At 37.6% G+C, this 22,999-nt stretch overlaps 1 protein-coding gene across 1 annotated transcript in view; it reads left to right on the plus strand.

The window, feature by feature from the left end:
- Positions 1-22,999, plus strand: part of CFAP43 (cilia and flagella associated protein 43) — a 53,589-nt gene that overhangs the window by 21,861 nt on the left and 8,729 nt on the right. The window contains exons 12-33 of the mRNA XM_075757980.1: positions 1,151-1,299; positions 2,286-2,389; positions 3,449-3,592; positions 4,597-4,766; positions 5,529-5,681; positions 6,123-6,253; positions 6,931-7,096; positions 7,676-7,789; positions 9,419-9,496; positions 10,794-10,919; positions 12,007-12,111; positions 12,882-12,998; positions 14,699-14,908; positions 16,636-16,842; positions 17,438-17,527; positions 18,291-18,368; positions 19,185-19,310; positions 19,832-19,951; positions 20,033-20,140; positions 21,371-21,457; positions 21,758-21,846; positions 22,245-22,452. Of these exons, the coding sequence (XP_075614095.1) occupies positions 1,151-1,299; positions 2,286-2,389; positions 3,449-3,592; positions 4,597-4,766; positions 5,529-5,681; positions 6,123-6,253; positions 6,931-7,096; positions 7,676-7,789; positions 9,419-9,496; positions 10,794-10,919; positions 12,007-12,111; positions 12,882-12,998; positions 14,699-14,908; positions 16,636-16,842; positions 17,438-17,527; positions 18,291-18,368; positions 19,185-19,310; positions 19,832-19,951; positions 20,033-20,140; positions 21,371-21,457; positions 21,758-21,846; positions 22,245-22,452 (2,880 nt within the window). The remainder of the gene's footprint in view (positions 1-1,150; positions 1,300-2,285; positions 2,390-3,448; positions 3,593-4,596; positions 4,767-5,528; positions 5,682-6,122; positions 6,254-6,930; positions 7,097-7,675; positions 7,790-9,418; positions 9,497-10,793; positions 10,920-12,006; positions 12,112-12,881; positions 12,999-14,698; positions 14,909-16,635; positions 16,843-17,437; positions 17,528-18,290; positions 18,369-19,184; positions 19,311-19,831; positions 19,952-20,032; positions 20,141-21,370; positions 21,458-21,757; positions 21,847-22,244; positions 22,453-22,999) is intronic.

Consider the following 22,999-nt stretch of genomic DNA (forward strand, 5'->3'; position numbering starts at 1 on the left):
GGAGAAGGACTTGGGGGTATTGATGGATGAGAAGCTCAGCATGAGTCGGCAGTGTGCGCTTGCGGCCCAGAATGCCAACCGTGTCCTGGGCTGCATCAAAAGAGGTGTGACCAGCAGGTCGAGGGAGGTGATCCTGCCCCTCTACTCAGCTCTTGTGAGACCCCACCTGGAGTACTGCATCCAGCTCTGGGGGCCCCAGTACAGGAGAGACATTGAGCTGTTGGAGAGAGTCCAGAGGAGGGCCATGAAGCTGATCAGAGGATGCAGCACCTCCTCTGTGAGGACAGGCTGAGAGAGTTGGGCTTGTTCAGCCTGAAGAAAAGGTGGGTCCAGGAGATGTAATTGTGGCTTACCAGTACCTGAAGGGGGCCTACAGGAAAGATGGTGAGGGACTGTTTATCAGGGAGTGTAGTGACAGGACGAGGGGTAATGGGTTTAAGCTGAAGGAGGGTCGATTTAGATTAGATGTTAGAAAGAAATTCTTTACTGTTAGAGTGTTGAGGTACTGGAACAGGTTGCCCAGAGAGGTTGTGGAGGCCCCATCCCTGGAATTGTTTAAGACCAGGTTGGATGAGGCTTTGGGCAACGTGGTGTAGTGGAGGGTGTCTCTGCCCACAGCAGGGGCTTAGAACTAGATGATCTTTAAGGTCCCTTCCAACCCAAACCATTCTATGATTCTATGATATATTTGTAAATAACAATCTATTTATTTATTATATTAGTTTATTAATTTTTTTTTAAATGAGTGTCAGAACTGAAAGGAAAAGTTTCAAATGTATAGCAACTAAATGCCTTGACCAATCTGAAAAACAGCTTTTAGGAATTGAGTTGATAAAAGTATTTCAAACTATCAATATTTTGTCCTGATTTAATGGTCACCTTGGCAGTGCTAGGTTAACAGTTGGACTTGATGATCTTAAAGGTCTTTTACAACCAGAACGATTCTATTCTATGATTTAAGATGCATTCAAACCCTGAAATCTGACATACTAAGCAAAAAAAATCCCTTTCTATAACAGCTGTACACATAACAGTGCACTCACTGTTTTATATTAGGGACTATTAAATAGTAAAAGAAATTGAATACTAACATATAGCATAATATATAAAAAGATGTGGAACTGTTAAGTGTCTTTTACTTCTCAACTAGGCAACTGCTATGGCTTGCTGTCCCTCCTCCAACAGTGTTGCTATAGGGACCAAAAGAGGTCAAGTCTATTTCCTTGATGTTACTGAAGTTGAAGCTCCAAGGGTTATTCACAGAATTTTTCTTTCCAAATTTCCAGTGCTGTCTTTGCAGTAAGTATGTAGTAACAAGAGCAGGGATATTGTCAATTTGTTGCTTGAGTAATGTTGTTGAACAAAAAAAATTTGTTTTTAATTCTAAAATTATCAAAGTAAAATACTTTAACAGCTTCAGTTTTTTCCAACATATTCTGAATTGCTTGCAAGAGGAGTAGTAGCAGGATTTATGTGAGAGAAATATAACAAACCTTTATTTTAAGAAGGTTTAACTGAGCACTGACGATACTGATGTATAAGATCCTTTCTGACAGATCACCATATGCATTAATTATGCACAATTACGTGTATCTGAATTTAGAGGGTTATTTGTCACTGAATATAAATTTGAGGTTTTGTGAATTTAATTTTAAACCTTTTGGTCATCCCTTCTTATGTGGTGGATTTTTATTACCATTGTTAATTATTCATTTGTTTGCAGTTCTGGAATATACCAGTCCTCCTGTAATTAGCTCTGGTGATCTAAAAGGCTTTTTTTATTTGATTTTTTTTTAATTATTGAAAAAACTGAGAGTATTTTACTTCTACTTTTTAAAAAATAGAATGGATTTTTAACTGTTAAACTTTAATATAAAGCTGCCTATTATTTGGAGACCCAGATGTGATCTCTTTTCAGTTACCTAAGATAAAACATTAAAAATAGATACAGAAAGCAATTTATTCAAAGTCAAGTCAATGTAAACAAAGACATATCTATTCAAAATAATATCAAAATCTGTATAGTAGTTTTATTTTTAAAAAGTGAACCTCAAAGAAAGATTTAATGGAGTATCATTAGCTTTAGATTGACTACTCACTCATTCAGAAATTGCACTCAGAGCACTGGGCTTTATATCAGGCCCTAAGCCTGTAAACCTAGAAACTGAAATTTCAGTTGCATTTATGCCCTCAATGAAGTCAGCAGAGTTATGGGAGTGGAATTATTTGACCCTTTTTATTGACTGTATCGTACCGTTTTCTACTTGGATTTATATTTTTCCCAGTTATGATCAGAGTGGCCAGTTCCTCATCGCTACAGCTACAGAAGGACATATCTTTATTCTAGATGCCCGGCCTTCAAAATTATTCCAAGTTCTTGGATATGTAGGTAATATATGTAACAACATTAATTACATTGTGTTTCACTGTTTGCTGTATTTTAAGTATACTTGCTGGTCAGACTAACCCACTCTCATTCATTCTACTTATTTTTAGGAGGACTAAACATGTTCTTCCCACCTATTTCCAAACCATATTTTGTTTTGGCCAATCTTTTTATTTGTTTGTTTCCTCTGTAATTTTAGTTAGCAAATGCACCAATATTACTTTTCTTCCAGGGTACATGTAAGTCACAGGGAAGAAAATGGATTAGGTGACCAGCTGATGACAACTCCAGCACAAAAGTAATAGTGCTGGCAAAGAATTTCAGACCTTTGTGGGTCACCATATGAGAACTTGGACTAAAACTCCGTAGGTCATGATAGCTGGGTGCAATCTCCTGTTATAAATGTGTGCCCCAGACATCTTTAATGTGAGGATTGCTGGAATTGTCAGCTTTGCTGGTTGATACTGAAAAATAAAAAGTGATGGAATTTTAACTAACAAAAAAACCTTCTGAAATGTGTAAATTCGTTTATGCAGTCTCTCACTTCCAATAACATTATACTTACAGATCACAACTGTGCATTTTGATCTACATCATAATTTTAAGTATAAAGGACACTATCCTTTTCATTGGTTTGACAGATACAAGATTACATCTCCTTAGATAATTTTCAGAATTTGCCTGATTGTGTTCTCATTGTCTGCTTGGCTTCTTAGAGGGGGGCTTTGCTGTGCTTTATCTGGTGGTTATCAGCAGATGGCCTCAAAATTGCTATAATTCAAGCTGATGTAAACTCACATTTGACTGTTTAATGTAATAATAACACTCTGGTGCTTAGCATTTTCAGTGCCCAATGCCTCAAGCTGAAGTTGTGTGCATACAGCACTTTCTGAAACCAGGTTGTGGCTTGTCTGACATTTTAACACAAGCTCAGAACTGTGTGGTTGAGCTGGGAATGTATTCTGAACATGGATCTCCTTTTGTTTCACATGATAATCTTAGTAAAAACCATGTTACCGTGATTCAGTAACAATTTGCATTGGTGTTCCCTACCTGCTTCAGTGTTGGCAGATGAAGTGCTGGATCTTTCTGTAGTTTCTGACTTCAAGAATGACTTAGTTGAAGTGGTTGTACTTCTTAATGTAGTAGAGGTCCAGCGAGCAAGATTGGAAATTTTTTTTCTATCATCTTCAGCACTCACAACAGGTAAGAATTGAAATATATATTAGGTGATATTTTTTGAAGGCAAGAACATATTATTGCCATCCCTTAACATTGACAGTCTTAATATCTTTCTTCATCTCATCTGTACATTCTCCTGGGACACCATTTCTCATACAGCAGTCTGTAGACTTATAGTGATGTCTTCTGTCTATCACATGACAGCAAAAGGCAGCCTGTGTTCATTATTAACATCATTCTATTTTTATATCATTTTACTTACATTATATGCAAATGAATTACTAACAAAGCCTTTTGTGGAGAAAACTGTAAAACTGTTAGTAAGCCTAGTGTCAGATTTTCTAGTTATTTACATATAGTTTTTAAAAGGCCTTACAATTTACAAGCTTTTTGAAAAGTAATTTTCAATGAAGTTAGTATTTTCTTTAAATATTTACTAATATTGGGCTTCTTTTTGTACCCAATTTTAGACATATAAAATGAGGCTTGATTTTCAAAGTTGCTGAAGATCTACAGTTATTGCATCAGTCTTAATTTCAGCTGTATCTTTAAAGCTCAAATTAAGCAACCAAAACCAATAAAATGACCGTTTGAAGATGTGAACTTAAGTCTTTTAACAAATACTACCCAGGCTGTGTGTACTTCATGGCAGAGATGCCTAAAGTTCTAGCTGAAAGCAATGATGACATGAACATCCATGCAAATTAATGAGCACTGCTTACATAATACCCAAGAAGCAGGGTAAATTAATGTGTACAAATTGTCACATCACTGTGGTTGAACTGGTTCTAGTGTTTCTTTAGAGCTAGTAGAGCTATCTTTCTGCTTCGCTGCAGCGTGCTAGGATGGCACAACCCACAGAGTTAGTGTTAAAGGTAGATATCTTAATTCCCAGTCTCCTCCTTGAAAACTCGCATCATGCTCACTCCTTGCTGAGGTTTGTGTTCGTAATCACTTGACAGGTGAAGCACCTGTATTAGTGGTAGTGATGCCTCTTCCTCCCTGTTGTTTTTTTTTTAATCTTCTAGATAATGATAAATATGTTAACGAACAAGGAATGCTTAATGCTTGTGCCATTAAAAAGGAGCAATATGATCTGGATTACCCTTTGAGCTCAGCAGTCAGGTTGAAGGACAACATTGTGTATGGCTACTGTACCTGTGCACCTTTCGTCTGTAAATACCATCTCTCTGAGGAGGTAATTCTCTGAAGCTGTTTTATTTTAGGTGGTGATTAAATACCAGTGAACAAATGCTGTAGATGAAGTGAATATGGCAGGATATTATCTTAAAAAAATCATGTCTGCACTAAAAGTACCTACTCCATCCATAAACATCAACTTTCAGTATCCTGCCACCTGCTCAGAAACCTGGGAAAAGCAATCTCCTTGTTCTATTACAGAGAAAGGCAAATATTGGTTCTTAAAGTTCATACAGCTTGCAGGCACTTCACATGTACCTTCTGTATTGGAGCTGTGCTTTTGTGCAGCCTGCTGAGTAACCTGAATATCCAGCTACTGAAGGAACTGAGCTGATGTGAGCCCATGACTCTTAAGACACAACTGCAAACCCAGCCCAGCCTCACAATGTAGTGGGGGCTTCAGGAGGCCCCTGTCATTGCCTGCTGATGAACTGGAGCTCTCTGCAGCTCATAGGTCTCCCTCAGTTTAAGAGGTCAAGCAAGAATATGAGTTCCAGATGTGAGCATTCCTCCTTGACAAGTCTTGTACTTTCTGAGTCAAGAAACTCCAGGCTCAAACATACATACAAACAACATACCCTTTTGAAGAGATGAGAAGCAAATCAGCAGCATAGCAATGGTACTGCTTCCTGAGCTCAGTAATCCAACAGCATTTTCAATTCCAACATGTGATAACCCACCAAGCTATCATTAGTCTTCTCAAAATGGCATAGATATTTCCATCATCTGAACTGCTGCTGACGTTTTGTTTGTTTGGCAGAATGTGTTGGAAGATCCATCAGTATTTTTATCAGAAAAGAGAATTCCTAGCAATCAGTTTGGATCAGGGTTCCTCTGTTTATCACCCAACAGCCGGTGGCTGGCATCAGCAGCGAAGGATGGCGTTTTGTTCATCTATTATACTTCTACTATGGTAGGTAGGCATCCAGGCACAGGCTTTGTTTGGTTTACAGGAGAAAGAGGTGTGAAAGGTACTTTCTTTCACTCTAAGCTTTTCTTCACTTGAATATAAGGTGTCCCAGAAAAATTTATGTTGAACATGAACTGACATAGCATTATACAGTACAATTGTTTTTATAATGAATGTGTCTATAATCATACAAACTACTTACTTTCTTCTCCAGTAAATCTTAGGGTAGATAATTTTACTAATCTTCTTTATCTCCTGCAAAATCAATATACTAGAAACTTGCCCCATCTGTAGTAAAAAATTACAAAATCAGAAATCCTAGTCTTTTATATACTTTGTATTGACATTTTGAATTTACTTTTATCTAAAAATAAATCAGCATAATTTACAGATGTATTCATTAGAAAAACATATTTGCTGATACTGCTTCTGTGGCTTTTCTAGGATATGCTTGCTCAAAAGCATTGTCACTCATATCAAGGAGGGGGAATCAGATCCGTGGTGTTTTCACTGGATGGCAAATTCATCCTCGTTAATGGCAAAAATGATGGTGCCCTGGTGTGTCTGAAATGGAAGTATGTATAAAGTGGCAGACCATTATTGATGGTGTAAATTCTTGTATACTGACAGACTAATTTTTGCATATACTTGTGATATAGGCTTCCTTTTTATTAGTCTCAAAGTAAGGAGAAGAATTGGATAGAGATAAAATCACTCCTCTCATCTTTAGAGGCAGTCTCCCTGGCTCATGAAAAGCTTCCCAACCATCTTGTTGGGAATATCTTGTACTTTGGATGTGGTTTCAACAGAAGATATAGGAGTGTCTTCTGATAGATATTACCCATAGTGAGCTTCTTATCACTGTCAAATAAACCATTTGGAAGGGGCTCTCTGAGGATGTAAGGGATGTCATCTCATGAGATACCATTTTAACTCAGAGATTAGGAGACATCACAGCTTTAATGGGAATTCAACTGTGGCTACAGAGCTCTTAACAGAGACACTTGAAACTACAGCTTTTCTGTGGTATAACAAATCAGGTAGATGCATAGATTAAAGATGACTCAGAATTTCTAGTTCTGTGGAAACTTCACTTAATTATGCAATTCTAGAACTCAAATAATATTGAATCATATTTAGAAATATTGAATAGACATTTTTAAACAACTTAATTGTGTTATAAAGAATATTTAATACTTCATCCTTTTCCATAATACACAAAAAAATACATCGGTTCCTTTTGGTTTACTAGGAAGATAAAGAAAATTGAAGTTGAGGAAGCTGCTTTTCACTGGAAATCTCTTCTTCCTACACTGAACACGTCTACTTCAAATGAAAATGTTGTTTTAAAATCTATGGCAAAATGGCAGTTTGATCTGGAATCCACATCAGAATCACTTCCACAAGAGAAATTTAAGGTGTTTTCTTTATTTTTATGGGGAAAAAAAGTTTGACCACTATCCTAAAATTACACATGATAAAAACTGTCCTCAAAACAAACTCTAATCCTTTTGTAAAAGTAGAAGAATACCCCTGAGGATAGGATGAATATGCTTAATTATTAATTTGTGGAATAGTATTATCAAGGAAATAGAATAGTTATGGGAAGATGACATTCATATCTTCAATGTCACTTGGTTTCTTCAGCCACAGAAAACTCTGTGAAAGTCAGTTTCTCCTTACATGAAGTTTTGTGTCATTCCCAGTGTGATGTTACTGCTATACACTGCGTACTACTAGTCCTATATTTTTCCATTGAAATCAAGCAAAACAGTGATTACAGAGATTAGTAGTCAGCCCCTTTGAGTCAAAAGGCTTTGCATAATAGCAATGGTTTGCAGGGTCAAATCTGGGGACTAGTTAGGGAATCAAAATGTCGTAACACTCTCTGGAATTTGGTGGTGGTGTTGCTTCTAATGTAAGTCCATTTTTCATTTCATTTCTGTCTCTCATTTTCTCTGAGTATCTGAGATAGATGTTTATATCCTTAATTTCAGGAGGAACGACTTAAATCTTCCAATGTAGAGGTGACAGAAGAAGATGGAAGCATCACCAGTTTGTATTCAGCCAGTACCAATGACATGACATGGATAGGCCAGAAAATAAAGAAGGTACTTTCATAGAACAAGTATTAATCAAAGCTAGAGTTTTCAGGAGTCAGTAGTGATTTGGGGTGCCAAATTATATGCTGTAAAGGAATCTAGTTTCTAGAGCTTTTCTGACATTTGGACCTCTCTTTTAAGACATTGTGATCTAGACTTTTGGAAATCCTAGGTCAAGGTTATAAACACATCAGAGAAGTTACCTAGCACAACAGGAGCTCTAAAGACCAAAAGACCACATCTACACAAGGAGTAAACTAAATAAAAATTGACAGAGAAATTGGCTTCCTTTAGAAACTTATAAAGACTTTTTTTCTTCTAAATGTCAAAAAATTACCCAGAAGATTATTACCAGAAACCAAGCAGGTGCTCTCTTCTTCCCAAAAGCCAGAATAACAAATTCTACAGCACTGATATATCAGTACTCAACAATATGACAGTAAGTACAAAACCCCTGAGGTTTATTTCAGGTTAAGGTTAAGGTTGAGGTATGTTATGTAACCAAAGTTTTTTAGAAATAAAAGTGCATCAGAGATCTAATTGCCTACAAAGAGGGGATTTCACACTTTGTGAGTCTGGAAACTGCTATGTTAATGTTAGTATAGATTATTTTTTCCCAGAAATATGAATTTATGGACGTTCTTTCTGATATGAGCCAGAGCTGTGTATTTTGTCAAGCTTTTGAGATTCAGTGATGGGACAAAGCAAAATATCATTGCTTTCTGAGTGATCTCAGGAGTGACTTTCCAAATTATGATGCAGTTTCATTAGCATCTCAAGTCAATCTAAGACATACTGCTGCTGAAAGTAGTGTCTTCTCCATCCCTCTCCCAGAAACGTATTTCTGTTTCTGCTTTGATGCTGGCACTCATGCTTTGGTGTCTCTGTTGAGATTTTTTTGACAAATCCTTGTGACTGTGCATACACGAGTACCGCATGACTATTAGTATCAGCTAGGGAAAGGTGATGAGAAGCAAAGGTTGAAGGGCAGTAATGTGGTCCTAGGTTGTTTTAAGCTGCCTGTTAATGTCTTCAGAGACTTGCATCAGACTTTTAGAGGATGGAGTCCATCCAATGTTGGAATGATACACCCCTTCCTTTCAATCAATAGCCATCATCCTATTTAAAGTTGTAAAATTATTTTAGAAAGCAAATTCCAGAGGTGCAGACTAATTGCAAAATGTTCCCTAAGAGATGAATCGGCAAGGCTGTAGGGGCAAAGAAAATTTCACTGCTTCCAGAATGAGTAACAGATGTTAGTTTACTTGTGTCTTTAAATATGGAAATGCTTAGTGACACTGAAAAATCTAAGGAATATAAAATACTTAAATTCTGGCAGTAGGCTTTACCCATTTCAATGTGTCTGTAATAATTTCACTAGTAATTACTTCTTTCTTTAATATATTCTTTTTTTTTAAACTCTGTTGCTGTACAACCAGTTTACAATGTGACCTGGGTGTACAATCTTTTTTCTCTTGACCAGTTCTAAGAATCATCCTATTGAATTAGAATTCTGTCTCAGTTATCCCTTTGGAGTTTTGTTTTCTGTACAGATAATGGTCCTTTACATTATTTCAATCTTTTTTTTTCTCCTCTTGTCTGTTTTTGTCTTTCAACAATATATTTGTTGTACGTCAGGTCATTAGAGAAGAGACTCAGAGGTTTGCTAACCAGAAGAAAGAGCTGCAAATGGGACTTAAGAAGCTGCGTAAAACTGTGAGTTTCTTACAAGGGTAATGGCTCAGCTTACCCAGTTTTGTTTACAAGTACACTTCCTTTATGGCTATCAGCTCAAGCGCTCAGTTACGTTTTTGTCATAAACTCTGAGCAGACAGGTAATAGAGATGTACTTCTTCAGGGACTATACACTGAACCTGTCAGGAACTACTGTCTGGTTCTCACTTTCCTTTGCTCCAAATAAATATTTTGTGCTGCTCTCATACCCTGAGCAATCTATCCCCTCAGCAGGCTAGTTTCTGCCTAACGACCTTCCATTATAGAAACTACTGTCCTCTTCTCGTCCTTCTGTTTCCTTCCATAAAAACTGCTATCTGCAAGAGGATAAGGCAAGACTCACCTAGAGCAGTCTGCCCAGGACCATGTCCAAACAGATTTTATCATCTCCCGGGATGGAGACTCTATCCCCTCTTTGGGCAACCTGTTCCAGTACTCAGTTACCTTCACAGTAGAAAAGTGTTTCCTGATGTTTGGGCAGAGCCTCTTGTGTTTCAGTCTGTGTCCACTGGCTCTGATCCCGTCACTGGGTACCACTAAAAAGAGCCTGATTCCATCCTCTTAGCACCCTCCCTTCAATGTAAATACATTGATGAGATTTCCCCCAAGCCACTTCTTTTTTAGGCTGAACAGTCCCAATTTTCTCAGCCTTTCCTCATATGAGAGATGCTCCAGTCCCATAATCACCTTCATTGGACTCTCCAGTATGTCCATGTCTCTCACCTTCCTCAGCCTGCTAGCAACACTCTCAATACAGCCCAGGATACCATTAACCTTTTTTGCCGCAAGGGCGCATTGCTGTCTCATGTTCGACTTGGTGTCTGCCAGGACCCCCAGCTACTTTTCTGCAAACTTGTTTTCCAGTTGCTGAGCACCCAGCATGTTCTGGTGCATGGGGCTGTTCCTCCCCAGGTGCGGGATTTTGCACTTCCTTCTGTTGAACTGTATGAGATAGATAACAACTTAATAAGGAGATAACAACTTAATAAATTGCTTAGAACCAGAGAACAAACTCTGCACTACAGGTTCTTGGAAAGTATATACAACTTTACATATAACATCCAAAGGAACTTTAAGAGAAAGATTAAATACATTCACATAGTACTGACTGCCTTTAGCTGCAGGCAGCACATTCTACCAATTACCATGAAGCAGTTAAAAGTGGAAACAATTAAAATAATTTTCTCTGATATCAAGTTCTATAGTGTTAAAAACAGCATTTCCTCTATCCACATTCAAATTACTTTTTATTCCTTATACTTATTTTTTAAAAAAACAGATTCAGAAAATGATGTATGAAAATGAACAGGTGCCAGACATTGAGAAACTGGAGCAGCAGGAGTTCAACCTGGATATAGAAGAACAGGAAAGAGCACAAGAAGAGGCTGAACAAGAAGTGGCCAGGGTATGATAGAATTAGGGGAGAACATTTTAAAACTAGCAGTGAAAAGGAGAAAGAATGGTTTAAGAGCAGAAGATGATCTCAATGTACCTGTTCACTGCTAAGAAGCAGGAAAACTTAAAAGTATTTTAAGCCACTTTTTGAAGCAGGTGAAGCTGTTGATGTAGACATTGCCAATTGGAATATGATCTATGCTAGAAACTATAAATCTGACACTGTGGCCTTGGGTACGTTGCTTAAGTTCTATAAAGCTTTTCTTTACATATGAGATGATGCCTTTCAGTAGTAGTAGTATGCAATATAGTTTTTGGAGAAAATAGCTGCGATAGTCTAAGATGATGAAATATTGGTAATTCATTTAATCTGTTAGATTTATTTCAATAACTCAATACAAATTGCCCATATTGTGTGGGTCCCGTCCATGGCGTGCAGTCCTTGAGGACCAGACTGCTCCAGTGTGGGTCTCCCATGGGGTCACAAGTCCTGTCAGGAAACCTGCTCCAGCATGGGCTCCTCTCTCCACGGGGTCACAGGTCCTGCCAGGAGCTTGCTCCAGCGTGGGCTTCCCATGGGGTCACAGCCTCCTTCGAGTGCATCCACATGCTCAGGCATGGGGACTGCCATGGGCCGCAGGTGGAATCTCTGCTCCGCCATCATCCTCCATGGGCTGCAAGAGGACAGCCTGCCGTACCATGGTCATCTCCACAGGCTGCAGGGGAATCTCTGCTCCAGCACCTGGAGCACCTCATCCCCCTCCTCCTTCACTGACCTTGGTGTCTGGATAGTCATTTGTCTCACATTTCTCATTCCTCTCCCTGGCTGCAATTGTTCTTGGTGTTGCACCGGTATTTTTTCCCCCTTCTTAACTCTGTTATCCCAGAGGCGCTACCACTGTCGCTGATTGACTCAGCCTTGGCCAGTGGGAGGTCCAGCTTGGAGCCAGCTGGCATTGGTTCTGTCGGACACAGAGGAAGCTTCTAGCAGCTTCTCACAGAAGCCACCTCTGTAGCCCTTTCGCTACGAAAACCTTGCCACACAAACCCAAATACACTTTTTGTTTTGCACCACATCTTGTTCTTTATCTTGAAAGGTGAGGAAGGAGATTGAGATGGAGAATTTAGTCAACTGCTATTTGCAGGATGTCATCAAACATGAGTGCTGGGATGCTATGTGTGTAAAAGGACGTGCAGTTAAGGTAACCTCTGCTTTCTAACTCATTTTCTACAGTAGTTTATTGCTTCCTTAAGGTACATAGTCAAAATAAATAGAAGTATAACATCTTTCTGATTTGCTTATGGTATGGGAAAAAACTTGCTTTTTCCCAAGTCTCATGCAAATCTTTCATTCTGTTCATTTTGTCTGAGCCTGGCTGATTTTACCTTCTAAGCTGGTTAAGAGTGTTGATAAGCAAATAACCAACTCTTTAATTCCTTGATCTCAGAGAATATCTTTACATAGTGTTGCTAAAAAGAGAGGTAAATATTATTTTTCTGTGTGCAGTCAGTATGACTTCTGCTACGGAGAACGTAAAGGCAAAATTTAACCCTGATTTTGCCTATTTTAAATAGAGGGAGATTAGTCAAACCAATGATACTGGATTCCTGGATTATTTCAAGGGTGGTGAAAGACCAAGTAATTTTATATAAAATCTAGTTCTGGTTGAATTCCATGAATAAAGAGGCCATATCCATACGTTATTAAGAAAAAAAAAAAAGAAAAAAAAAAGAAAAAAAAAGAATTTTAAACTAACCATTTTCACTACCAAAAAGGCAAACATTTTTTATCTTACTCCTGTATTTTTATTATATTGTCTATATTCATTGATCCTCAATTTTATTCCTGATTTTAAGAAGTCTTTATAACTGTTTAGCATTCAGGTATTGGACAAATGAATTGATGGATGCATTCTGAAGAAGTTTTTACTTTGGGTTTTTGATGGTTGGGTGTTTTTTTAAATTTGAACAGTGCTTCCATAAGGCTTGTGAAGTGAAGAATTATCCACTGAAGGAACGTAGTGAAGAAGAGCTGGAAACCTTGGAGAAAGTTCTTCGGTTAAAGAAGATTGAGACAGCTGATCTTACGGTACAATCTCTTCGAAGTACTGCATAAAGGCAGTTCAGATCAGGATGTTCTGAGTTGGCATCTTAACCCTTCTTTAAATAGATACATTTCTGAGGTCCATTTTCTTGTTGTAGAAATTGTCCAAAAAAAAAAATTATCTAGAAGATAAATAAAGATGGAATGTTGTGGTTTTACTCAGAACAAATGTATTAGTATTATAATCACAGAATAGTTGAGGTTAGAAGAACTCTTTGGATGTCATCTAGTCCCACCTTCATAGAGCAATTTAGTCAGGGCCTTGTCCAGTCAGGTGTGGAATATCTCCAAGGATGGAAGATTCCATAACCTCTGTTTGCTACCTCTTCCCATGTTTGACAGCCCTCACAGGAAAAGTGTTTAATTTTGTTTGTTTGATATCCTGTATTTTGATGTCTACCCATTTCCTCTCAATCTGTCACTGAGCACCACTGAGAAGAGTCTGACTGTTGTCCTTACTCCCTACAATCATGTTTTTATATGCATTGCTAAGATCCCCTCAAGCCTTCTCCTTCTTGAGGCTAAACAATTCCACCTCTCTCAGCCTGTCATCCCATGTTAGATGCTTCGAACCCTTAATTGTATTAGTGGTCTTGCTCCAGTATACGCACCTATACATGTGGTGAGGCAGCACCTCGAGTACTGTGTTCAGTTTTGGGCCCCTCACTACAAGAAGGACATTGAGGTGCTGGAGTGTGTCCAGACAAGGGCAACAAAGCTGGTGAAGGGTCTGGAGCACAAGATTTATGAGGAGTGGCTGAGGGAACTGGGGTGGTTTAGTCTGGAGAAGAGGAGGCTGAGGGGAGACCTTATCGCTCTCTACAACTACCTGAAAGGAGGTTGTAGCCAGGTGGCTGTTGGTCTCTTCTCCCATGCAACAAGTGATAGGACAAGAGGAAACAGCCTCACATTGCTCCAGGGGAGGTTTAGGTTGGATATTAGGAAAAATTTCTTCACTGAAAGGGTGGTCAGACATTGGAACAGGCTCCCTAGAGAGGTGGTGCAGTCACTGTCCCTGGAGGTGTTCAATAGGCATGTAGACATGGCACTTTGGCACATGGTTTAGTAGACATGGTGGTGTCAGGTTGATGGTTGGACTTGATCCTAGAGGTCTTTTCCAACCTTAAAGATTCTATGATTCTATAACAGAAGTAATTGCTAGTTAAAAGTAATTAATTAAACTTTCCAGTGTGTGTTTGCATGCTAATTATTTCACTGTTGTTCCCCTGCTCCAGTTATCTGTCACTAAATTTTTATTAATTTTTATTTTTTCTACTAAGATACTAATTCTTTATACTTTTACTTTGTAAATATCTTGGTGAAGTTAGGCGAGTAATGTATCATTCGTAAAAGCATCTGTGCATGGGCACTTTATCGACCCAATAATTTTGTTTACTGTACCTAAACATGCTAGAAAAACACATTCTTTCCACTGAATGTTTTATTAAAGAGAACTGTCTGTAAATCCCATCAACTTTCAACATCTTTTTCCCTATATCTAGATCTATGTCTGTCTTGTACTGGGGAACCTACAAATGGACCCAGTCTTCCAGATATGATAATTTCAATTTGTATTATTTTGACCACTGAGCTTAACTGCAGAATATAACCTCTAGAATTTTTTCATACATGTGCCACTGGATCATGTACAAAATTAACCCCGTTTTCATGTTTGTGATATTCAGGTTCAGAGGAAAAATCTTGAGATTGAGTCTGAGATTGTATTATCTAAGGAAGAAGGAGAGAAGGCAGAAGAAGTAACAGCTGATGATAGTGCATCTTACTGCCTGATTGGAAGTCTGAGCTCACAGTATGGTGGAGACACATCTATCCTATACCACCAAGGGGACTTGCACACCAGGGAGCAGAAAGTCAATCAGATAGTATTGTTGAAGGTGATGTCGTCTCAAATTTGTATTACAGCAGTGAGGCAGCCATATCTGTTGGTTGTTACAGCCACTGTTAGATTTTGGGCATACTGACACTATACAATACAGAGTTGCACAGGTCTCTGAGTTACTGACGTGAAAGCTGATAATGTACATAGTACAGTAGAGCATCACGTGGATTTGCCAGCTTGGGTCTGGAAGAAAAATATTTTTATGAAATTGGTTACCCAGTTTGAGGGTATCTTATTTGCCCACTGGTGCTTCAGTTTAAGAGTTTGTATAGCCAATGCTAGCTTGCACATCTCAGCATGCCCTGTGAAAACGTGACCTCTTTCCCTATTATTTGCTGCTGAATGAAACATCAGCTGGATCCTCACACCATTTTTGTTCTCTCCAGTCTTACCATCCCTTCATTTGGAGTCTTCAATGTTTGTGTTATTTATTATTCATTACTATCAGACTCTTACTTCCTTTACCCTGGCCAGTTTATTAAGTAGTAAATATGCTACAGAATAGGTTTCTTATGAAGATGATCTACAAGGGTAGAAGTGGTTAAGCTACTGTAAAGTTAAACTACTACACTGCCTCCTCCGAGCTCTTTAAGGCTGTAAATGGTAGCAGAGCTCAATGATTGTGCATTGTAATACATAAAAATCTAGTAGATACACTAGTGTTCAAAGTAGATGGAGAAGAAACACAAGGAGCACTTTTAGATGTAAGCTTGGGTGCAACTAGATCTTTCTACTGTCTGACTTTAACGATGCATATTATATATCGAAGTGTAGATATATCTTCAGTGTTCTGGGCCAATGTAGCAAGCTTGCTGAGAGCTAGGTGGCCGGCTAGACATTGAACACAGCCTTTTTTCTCCCAGCAACATTGTACCTTATCTGCCGTTCTGCCTTATTACATCCTAACTTATCATAGTAGAAATCAATGAAATAATCATGGACACAATATTTATTGTAATACAAATTGCAAACAGCTAAGCATCTCAAAATGTGAAGTTTAATGATAGAACTGAAAACCTTTTCATGTTTTATTTTTGTAAATTGACACAGTAGGAGATACATAGTTTTCTCTCTTAATATTCTACTTTCTTTGATGAGATCAATTATTTAGGCTAAAGGAAGACTTTATTCCACTAAGAATATATGCTTTTTAAAGTCATGATAAGGTCTCAGGTGTTTTAAAAAAATTGGTTTCCAATGTTTTTTTATTTAATGGGCACATTTTACTTATGTCAGACAGAAAATTACATGAAAGCATATCAAAACTGCAGGTTGCATCCCTTAAAAGTAAGGAAAGTATGCCCTTAACTCTGCCTCCCTGCACCTATGATTTACAATCTCTAGATTTACAGGTCACGTGTTTTTTTTCTTTGAAGCCCCTTCTTCTTTCAGCCAAAGAATGCAAAAAACAGCAAGTAGAAGACAGCCTAATTTTTTATCTAGTTTTGACAGCAGTATAATTCTTTCAGAATCTTTGTCAAATGGAAAATATGTAGAAGAAAAGGAATAAAAATTTCTAGAAAAAAAAAAGATAATTTGTCCACCTCCATTTAACAAAGCTTGAACTCTGCCCTCATGATTTTCACAAAAGGACTTTACCAGTTTATCTCTGTCACACACACAAATACACGCATGTATGATTCTGATGGCTTCAGGAGTGGTATACAATCATGGATGGATGTGACCTGTGCAGTATTACTGTTTCCTTTTTTGCTATTTCAGGACATCATTTACAAAGTGAAAACTGCTTTTAATAAGGAATTTGACATAGTTGCACAACAAAAGAAGCATGAGATAACACGAGTGAAAGAAAGAAACCTGAAGATCCGAGAAATCTTGGCACAGCTTGACCTCCAAGTGGAAGTGTGGGAGCCCGCTCTTACAGATGATGAGATACCGGAGCGAGCGCTCACTGTTCAGGATTCAGAGGTATCTGAAAAATAAATTTTTCTCTTTCACCCACTCAAATACAGTTCTCTAATTCTTCTCATTTCCAGACATTGTGTCAGTACTGAAAAGCCTTCAAACATGTGTCTGTGTACTTAAAATAATCTTTTTGACTCTTTTGCTTCCCTTACCTTTTTAGGGAGAAAGCTCTTAAGTCAATCTGAAATTAATAAAATGTATACAATCTTAATTTATTTCTGTTAATTGCTTGTAAATTAGGTAGAAATTGCCCCTGTTCCTGACTATAAGATTGCATAGGTATCCATAGATAAGGGTTTCTCTGTTTTCTCTGAGGACCATTTTGAAACTAAGTAGTTTCAAACTAAGTGTCTAGGTACTGAAGCATACTTAGTATGGTACTTATAAATTGAATTGATAATTTATAAAGAAACACCATATTTCTTATACAATATATTCTACTGATCTCATCTGCTCTTTTGGTCAGTCTTTCCCCACTTCCCTCTGCTCTTCCACCAGTCCATGTTGTTCCACTGTCAGAAAAGGTATGCACAAAACACAACTAATATCAACAAAAAAAGAAAAGAACCCTGATATGAATCTCATTTTCTTCCTTCAGATTAAAGTTGAAAGATACTTGACTCAACAAGAGAGAGAAAAAGAAGTAGTGCTGGCTAAGCTTGAAATGGAAAGACGCCTTGCTGCTATGGTACTTAAAGTAGAATCCTTTTTACTAAATAGGTCTTTGTCTCTGGTTAGGCTTATTGAGTTAGTGCTGCACTGGAATATTCCAGTAATGTAGTATGGGAGAATAAATTTAAAATTATAGGTAATGATAATGTGTGCCTTTTCTCTCTTATTATAGTTTACAATCAGAACTACATAGACCAGCTGGGGAAAGAAAAGATTTAGTGTTAGGCTCACAATTTTTAAAAATGTGCTTAGTGGCAATTAAAAATACCATATCAGGTGACTGGGAACTAGATACTTTTCTAAATGCACGCTACTGCTCAATCAAGAGCTTTGTGCTTGGTATGTGTTTGACTGAGTGACCTCTGTTCTTCAGGGATCAGACTAGAAGATCGTAATGCTTCCCTCTGGGTTTAAAATGCCTCTGTGAAAAACCTAAGGTGGTTCTGGTCCAAAGAGAGAGACGTAATAATAGAGTGACACTACCACTTCATCCTAGCCTGCCAACTGGCCAGGAATAGTCTATGCCTATGTATTCTTTCCAAAACTGCCAAAATGGCAATTTCAGTAAGTTATTTGGTACATGAACATCTGTCCACTACAAAAAACTCTGAGGCTTTCAGCATATCTCATATGCATCACTGAAGAGCATTAATCTGCTAGTGACACACAGTATAATTGTACGTGTGATCTAGAGGTGAACTACCCTATTATCGTTCTCAAAACTGCCTATTACTACACATCCTTTTGTACATTAAAATATTTTTTGTGGTCATTCCCAGGACAATGAAAGGCTGCGTGCTCTTAATGACATGATGGGTGGAGTGCTAGAAGTCAAAAAGGAAGACATCTTGAAAATGGTGAGCTGTATTTCTGCTATATCATTTAGGTAGCTTATGGGCTTTTAAGGAAAATGTGAAATTCAACTAGCAATTATTGCCAACCCAAGTGATAGAAGAAACTCGGAGAATTGTAGAATTGCATTATGCCTAGATAGACTCTGTAAGAGACCATGTACTGGACTCAAAAGGGACCAAAACATTCTAGTGCCTGCATGTGCTTTACCCATCAACACCTGTCCTCATCACAGTGGAACACAACAGGAACAGAATCGAGTATTACCATTACAACAACTGTATTGTTGGGGGAAGGGTCTATTATCCTTGGCTGTGATCTTACAGAAAATTACTGCGTTCCATTTAACTCACCATATATAGATAGTACTGTAGTAAAAGAAGGAAAAAATGTGAAGGAATGTCACAGAAAAAGGATAGGGCAGACCCAAGTGCTCTCCCTAGAATTGATCTGTTTTGGAAAACTAGGACTCCACTTGGAAGTATACGTTAACATGGAGTTAGATTTGGGGTTCTGAAACAGAAAATGTGATTTATCTTGTACTGGCAGTAGAATGTTTGAGTACAAAATACTTGTATTTTACAAGATCCAGCAGTGAATTCCTGTAAGGAAGAGAGACTAGGACAATATATATACACCAAAACTACTGGAGCAAGTAACAGACCAGAGAAACAATATATATGTTACTTAGGCTTAAGGTTTGTACCTTAGTTACCACTAAGAAATACCTTTCATTAAATTTGATGCGTGCTATAGTTTGTTAGTGTGATGATGGACACTTAATATTGCTTTTGAAGCATATTTGTCTTTAATACTTTCAGGATATTCCTCCACCTCCTTTTATATCCAAGCCTGAGCATGTTTGGAATGATGAAGAGAAGAAAATATTTGAAGAACATGAGAAAAAAGTCAAGGAGCTGAATGAAGAAAAAGAGAAGTATAGAAGGGTACATTAAAATAAGAAAAGAAGTGGTTTTGTTCCCAGTGCTTATGACCAAAGTTTCTGATCTTTCTCAGGAGCTACATCTAAAACTGAATAGTAATAAATAGAATAAACGATGAACAAAGGAAGAACAAAAATCATGTGGCATATTAAATAAGGCCTAGCTTAGACAGTAAAATAAGGCAATCTCTTACACCAATATGTGCCAAACTTGTGATACCTGATAAAAGGTAACCTTCCTTCACAAATGTACCAGTATTCCTAGAATTTTTTTTTCAGGTTCCATTCCCAGAGTTGTTGCTGCCATACACAAATAATACAATTATATTTATCCTTCAAAGTGGTATTTGGACAACATAACTTGGTAGCCTAGCAGCACCCTCCTTCCAAACAAGTAATTTCTGGGACCTTTTGGCTGAAAGATACTGTTCCATATTGTGCATTCTCCATCATCTGATATATTATATCAGAGCTTCTTTGTTCCTCCAGATGTAATAATGCTGCTCTTGTCCTTCCCTTCCCCAGGCACTGGAAAATGAATTGAAGAAACTTGAAGCTTCCATTCAGGAAACAACACAAAATTTTGATGAGACTGTGTGCAAACTGTCTGAAAAGAAAGTGAAATTAGAAATGGTCATCTGTCAGGTATCACAGAGAACATTAATTTTTCATCTTTGCCTCTGTGCAGCAGGAATGTTAACGTTTTTAATTACAATCTTTTCACAGGAAGAACTCAAAATAGTCAATCTTGTTTATGCTTTACTGTTGGATGAAGAGTTGGACACCAGAGAAGCTGGACTTCATAATTTCCTTATGAAAAAGGAGAAAGAAAAAGTAAGTTATCATTTGGAATGCTGTTCTTAGGAAAAGTGTAATATTTACAATACAGTTTCTTGTGAAGACTGCTCTTTTTAAATAAAAATTGTGCCATACATTATTTTCGGACAATTTACAGGGTCACTGATTTTTTTTTTTCAACTTGTGCAGGTGACATACATTATAAATACATACATTTTTTTAATAGATACTCATCTGGGTTCATCTGGAGTTCTTTGGTAAAACTCCATATGATCAGAAGGGCATGCTGTTATTTGTTTGCTATATATAGTATTTTTTAGTATCCGGTATCAAGCTGAAAGCACCAATTATGGTGCTTTTATGACAGGAAGATGCACAAAAGAATGTGTAATGCCATCACCTTTTTCACTGAGGTGTCTAATGTAGGCCAGTATTATCCCGTTTGCCCACTTTGTCTTCGTGGGGCTGTTCCTGAGTCCACAGATCATATAGTAACACTTCCTCATGTCAGATCTACTCAGCTTGTACAGGCCTCTGTGTTTGGACCTGCAGGCAGCCATTTGTATGTGAGCTACACAGAGAGATTCCAAAGCAGGCATCTAGCTCCTACCACTGAATAGGCTGAACTGGTTTTAAAATTATCTGAGGCCAAGTGTATACCAGCTTACATTTTTCAAAATATATCTTTTTTTTTTTATTTTCTAAATGTTCCCATTGGTATATCTTTTGGTCCATGTAAACTGTCAAATACAACAAAACTGTCTCCCCAGCAGAGTACAACTATTTAACAACCTTCATAAAACAGATGAGCTTAGTATCCTGACATGTAGCAGAACAGTGTCATGACAACAGGGAAGCTGCATTCTAAAATGAAGAACCCTCCACTGATTAGCATTTGAGACTTTTCGACTGGTCTTACCTGTGATGACAGGAAAGAAAAAGGAAATCTCTGTGCAAGTAAAATCAAGTGTCAACATAGGTTCTTACATTCAAAGTTTAAACAGAAGACTTGTAAGCATTTGTATAAGATATTTCTTACACAAATTTCTTACTTTCTTTAGCAGTGGACTATTTTAATTTTGCACCTGCTTACCTTTTAGCAGTCTCTACAAGCAACCCCCTGAAGAAGGCATTATATTTTTAGTAAAAATAGCTCACAAGGTTTTCTCTAGAAATAAGAAAGTGTCAGCTTCATCAGTGTATATGAATGGCCATTCAGTGCTGCTGGCTGAGTTTCATTCCTGAAATCTTTTGGTTTTGCCATAGGTCAAGACTGCAAAAACAATCCAGACTACAAAAAATAAAATTGAGGCTTACACAGACACCTATGAAAAAGCAATGGTTGAAGAGAAGGTGAGACTCTTGAAAAAACACAAGGAGGTTCAGAAATTAAAAAGTTAATGCTGTGTCTTGATAATGAGAAGAGCATACTTCACTGCGGACATTGGATGAGTTCTGGTCAACTTGCTCATCACTGAAATTAAGCAGTAAAGGAGAGTATGTGCATAGAAAATTTATGAAATCGTCCAGATTCCCATGATGCTTGGAAGTGGTTGGAATAACATTGTATTCTGTATTTCTAAGATATGGGCAGGTTGATGCTTTTTTAAAATAACATTGTGGTGACAAGAAAGCTTTCTGTTTCCCTCCCAGAACCTGGAACGTGGTTTTGCAAAGGAGTTTGCTGACGTACCTGCCAATCTCCTTGATGAGCTTTTCCAACTTTACAAACATCGACCAAAGTAAGATCCCCCCCTGATTCCATCTGTTGAAATACTAACATTTCTTGTGAGTCAAGAATGAGAATGCTATTTATTTCAATAGTCTAAATTATTTTGATAGTCAGTAGACTGCCTCCTTTTTATTGGATAGTTAACAACGGTTGATTTCCTATTGCGCTAATGATTGCTATTTTGAGTACTTACATTTCCTTATTCACTCCACACAATCTGTTTTAAATGCAATCTAAATAATCATTAGATCTCAAAAACATATATTCTTATTTTGTGTAAGATGCAGTCTTACCTATTTGTTCTTTGCAAGAGATTGAGAGTATGAAATGTTCTTAGCTGGTTGTGAGCTTCTTTTATGGAAGAGAAAATAAAAAGTAAATACTGTATGTACTGTGTATGTGCACTAGGACCCCAATGACAGAAATGCTCCTTGACACTGCTAACCCATATGGGGATTGTTCAGGCTCAGCTGAAGATTACAAAGATGCACTTACCCTTTTAATGAAAGCCATGGATGAACTGGATAGTCCTGAGCACATGCCTAATGGCTTAGACCCATCTATATGGGAACATTTTTGTCTAGCTAGACGAAATAAAGTGGAGAGTGAGGAGCTGGTATGTAAAATTCTTTATTTTGCCAGTATACTTCTTGATATTTTCAGGTCTTAAACTTCTGTGGAGTTCAAGTGTAGGGTCAAGCTAGTGCTGAAATGACAATGCAGTGTAGACAAGCTGCATTTGAGTTTGAAAGCTGCTTCTGGCCACATTAAATTCAGAATAATAGAAATGTCATCAAGGGAAACCAGCTTTAGTTCCCCTTCAGAGGAAAAATTAGCATATTAATGTGGACAGATTTGGTCAGAATGATTGTGACCTTGATATGGTTTCATTAAAAAAAAAAAAGATAATTTTCCTTTTCTCTATCCATACCAAAAAACTGTTAAGGTATTTGATTTCCATCATCTGTCGGACTCATTTTCTCCCATTAGCATTCTGCACTTGCATCAATGCATCCCCATATTTTTCAGTTTAAAAGCATGAAGGTGTAAATCTGAATTATCCAGAGACAGAGATACATGACCTTTGACCAAGAGAGAAGGAAATATGATTTCCCTTCATGTGAATAAACTATGCATAAATGAATAAATTATTTTCTTAGCAG

This window comes from Balearica regulorum, chromosome 7 (genome assembly GCF_011004875.1).
Source record: "Balearica regulorum gibbericeps isolate bBalReg1 chromosome 7, bBalReg1.pri, whole genome shotgun sequence".
Taxonomy (NCBI): domain Eukaryota; kingdom Metazoa; phylum Chordata; class Aves; order Gruiformes; family Gruidae; genus Balearica; species Balearica regulorum.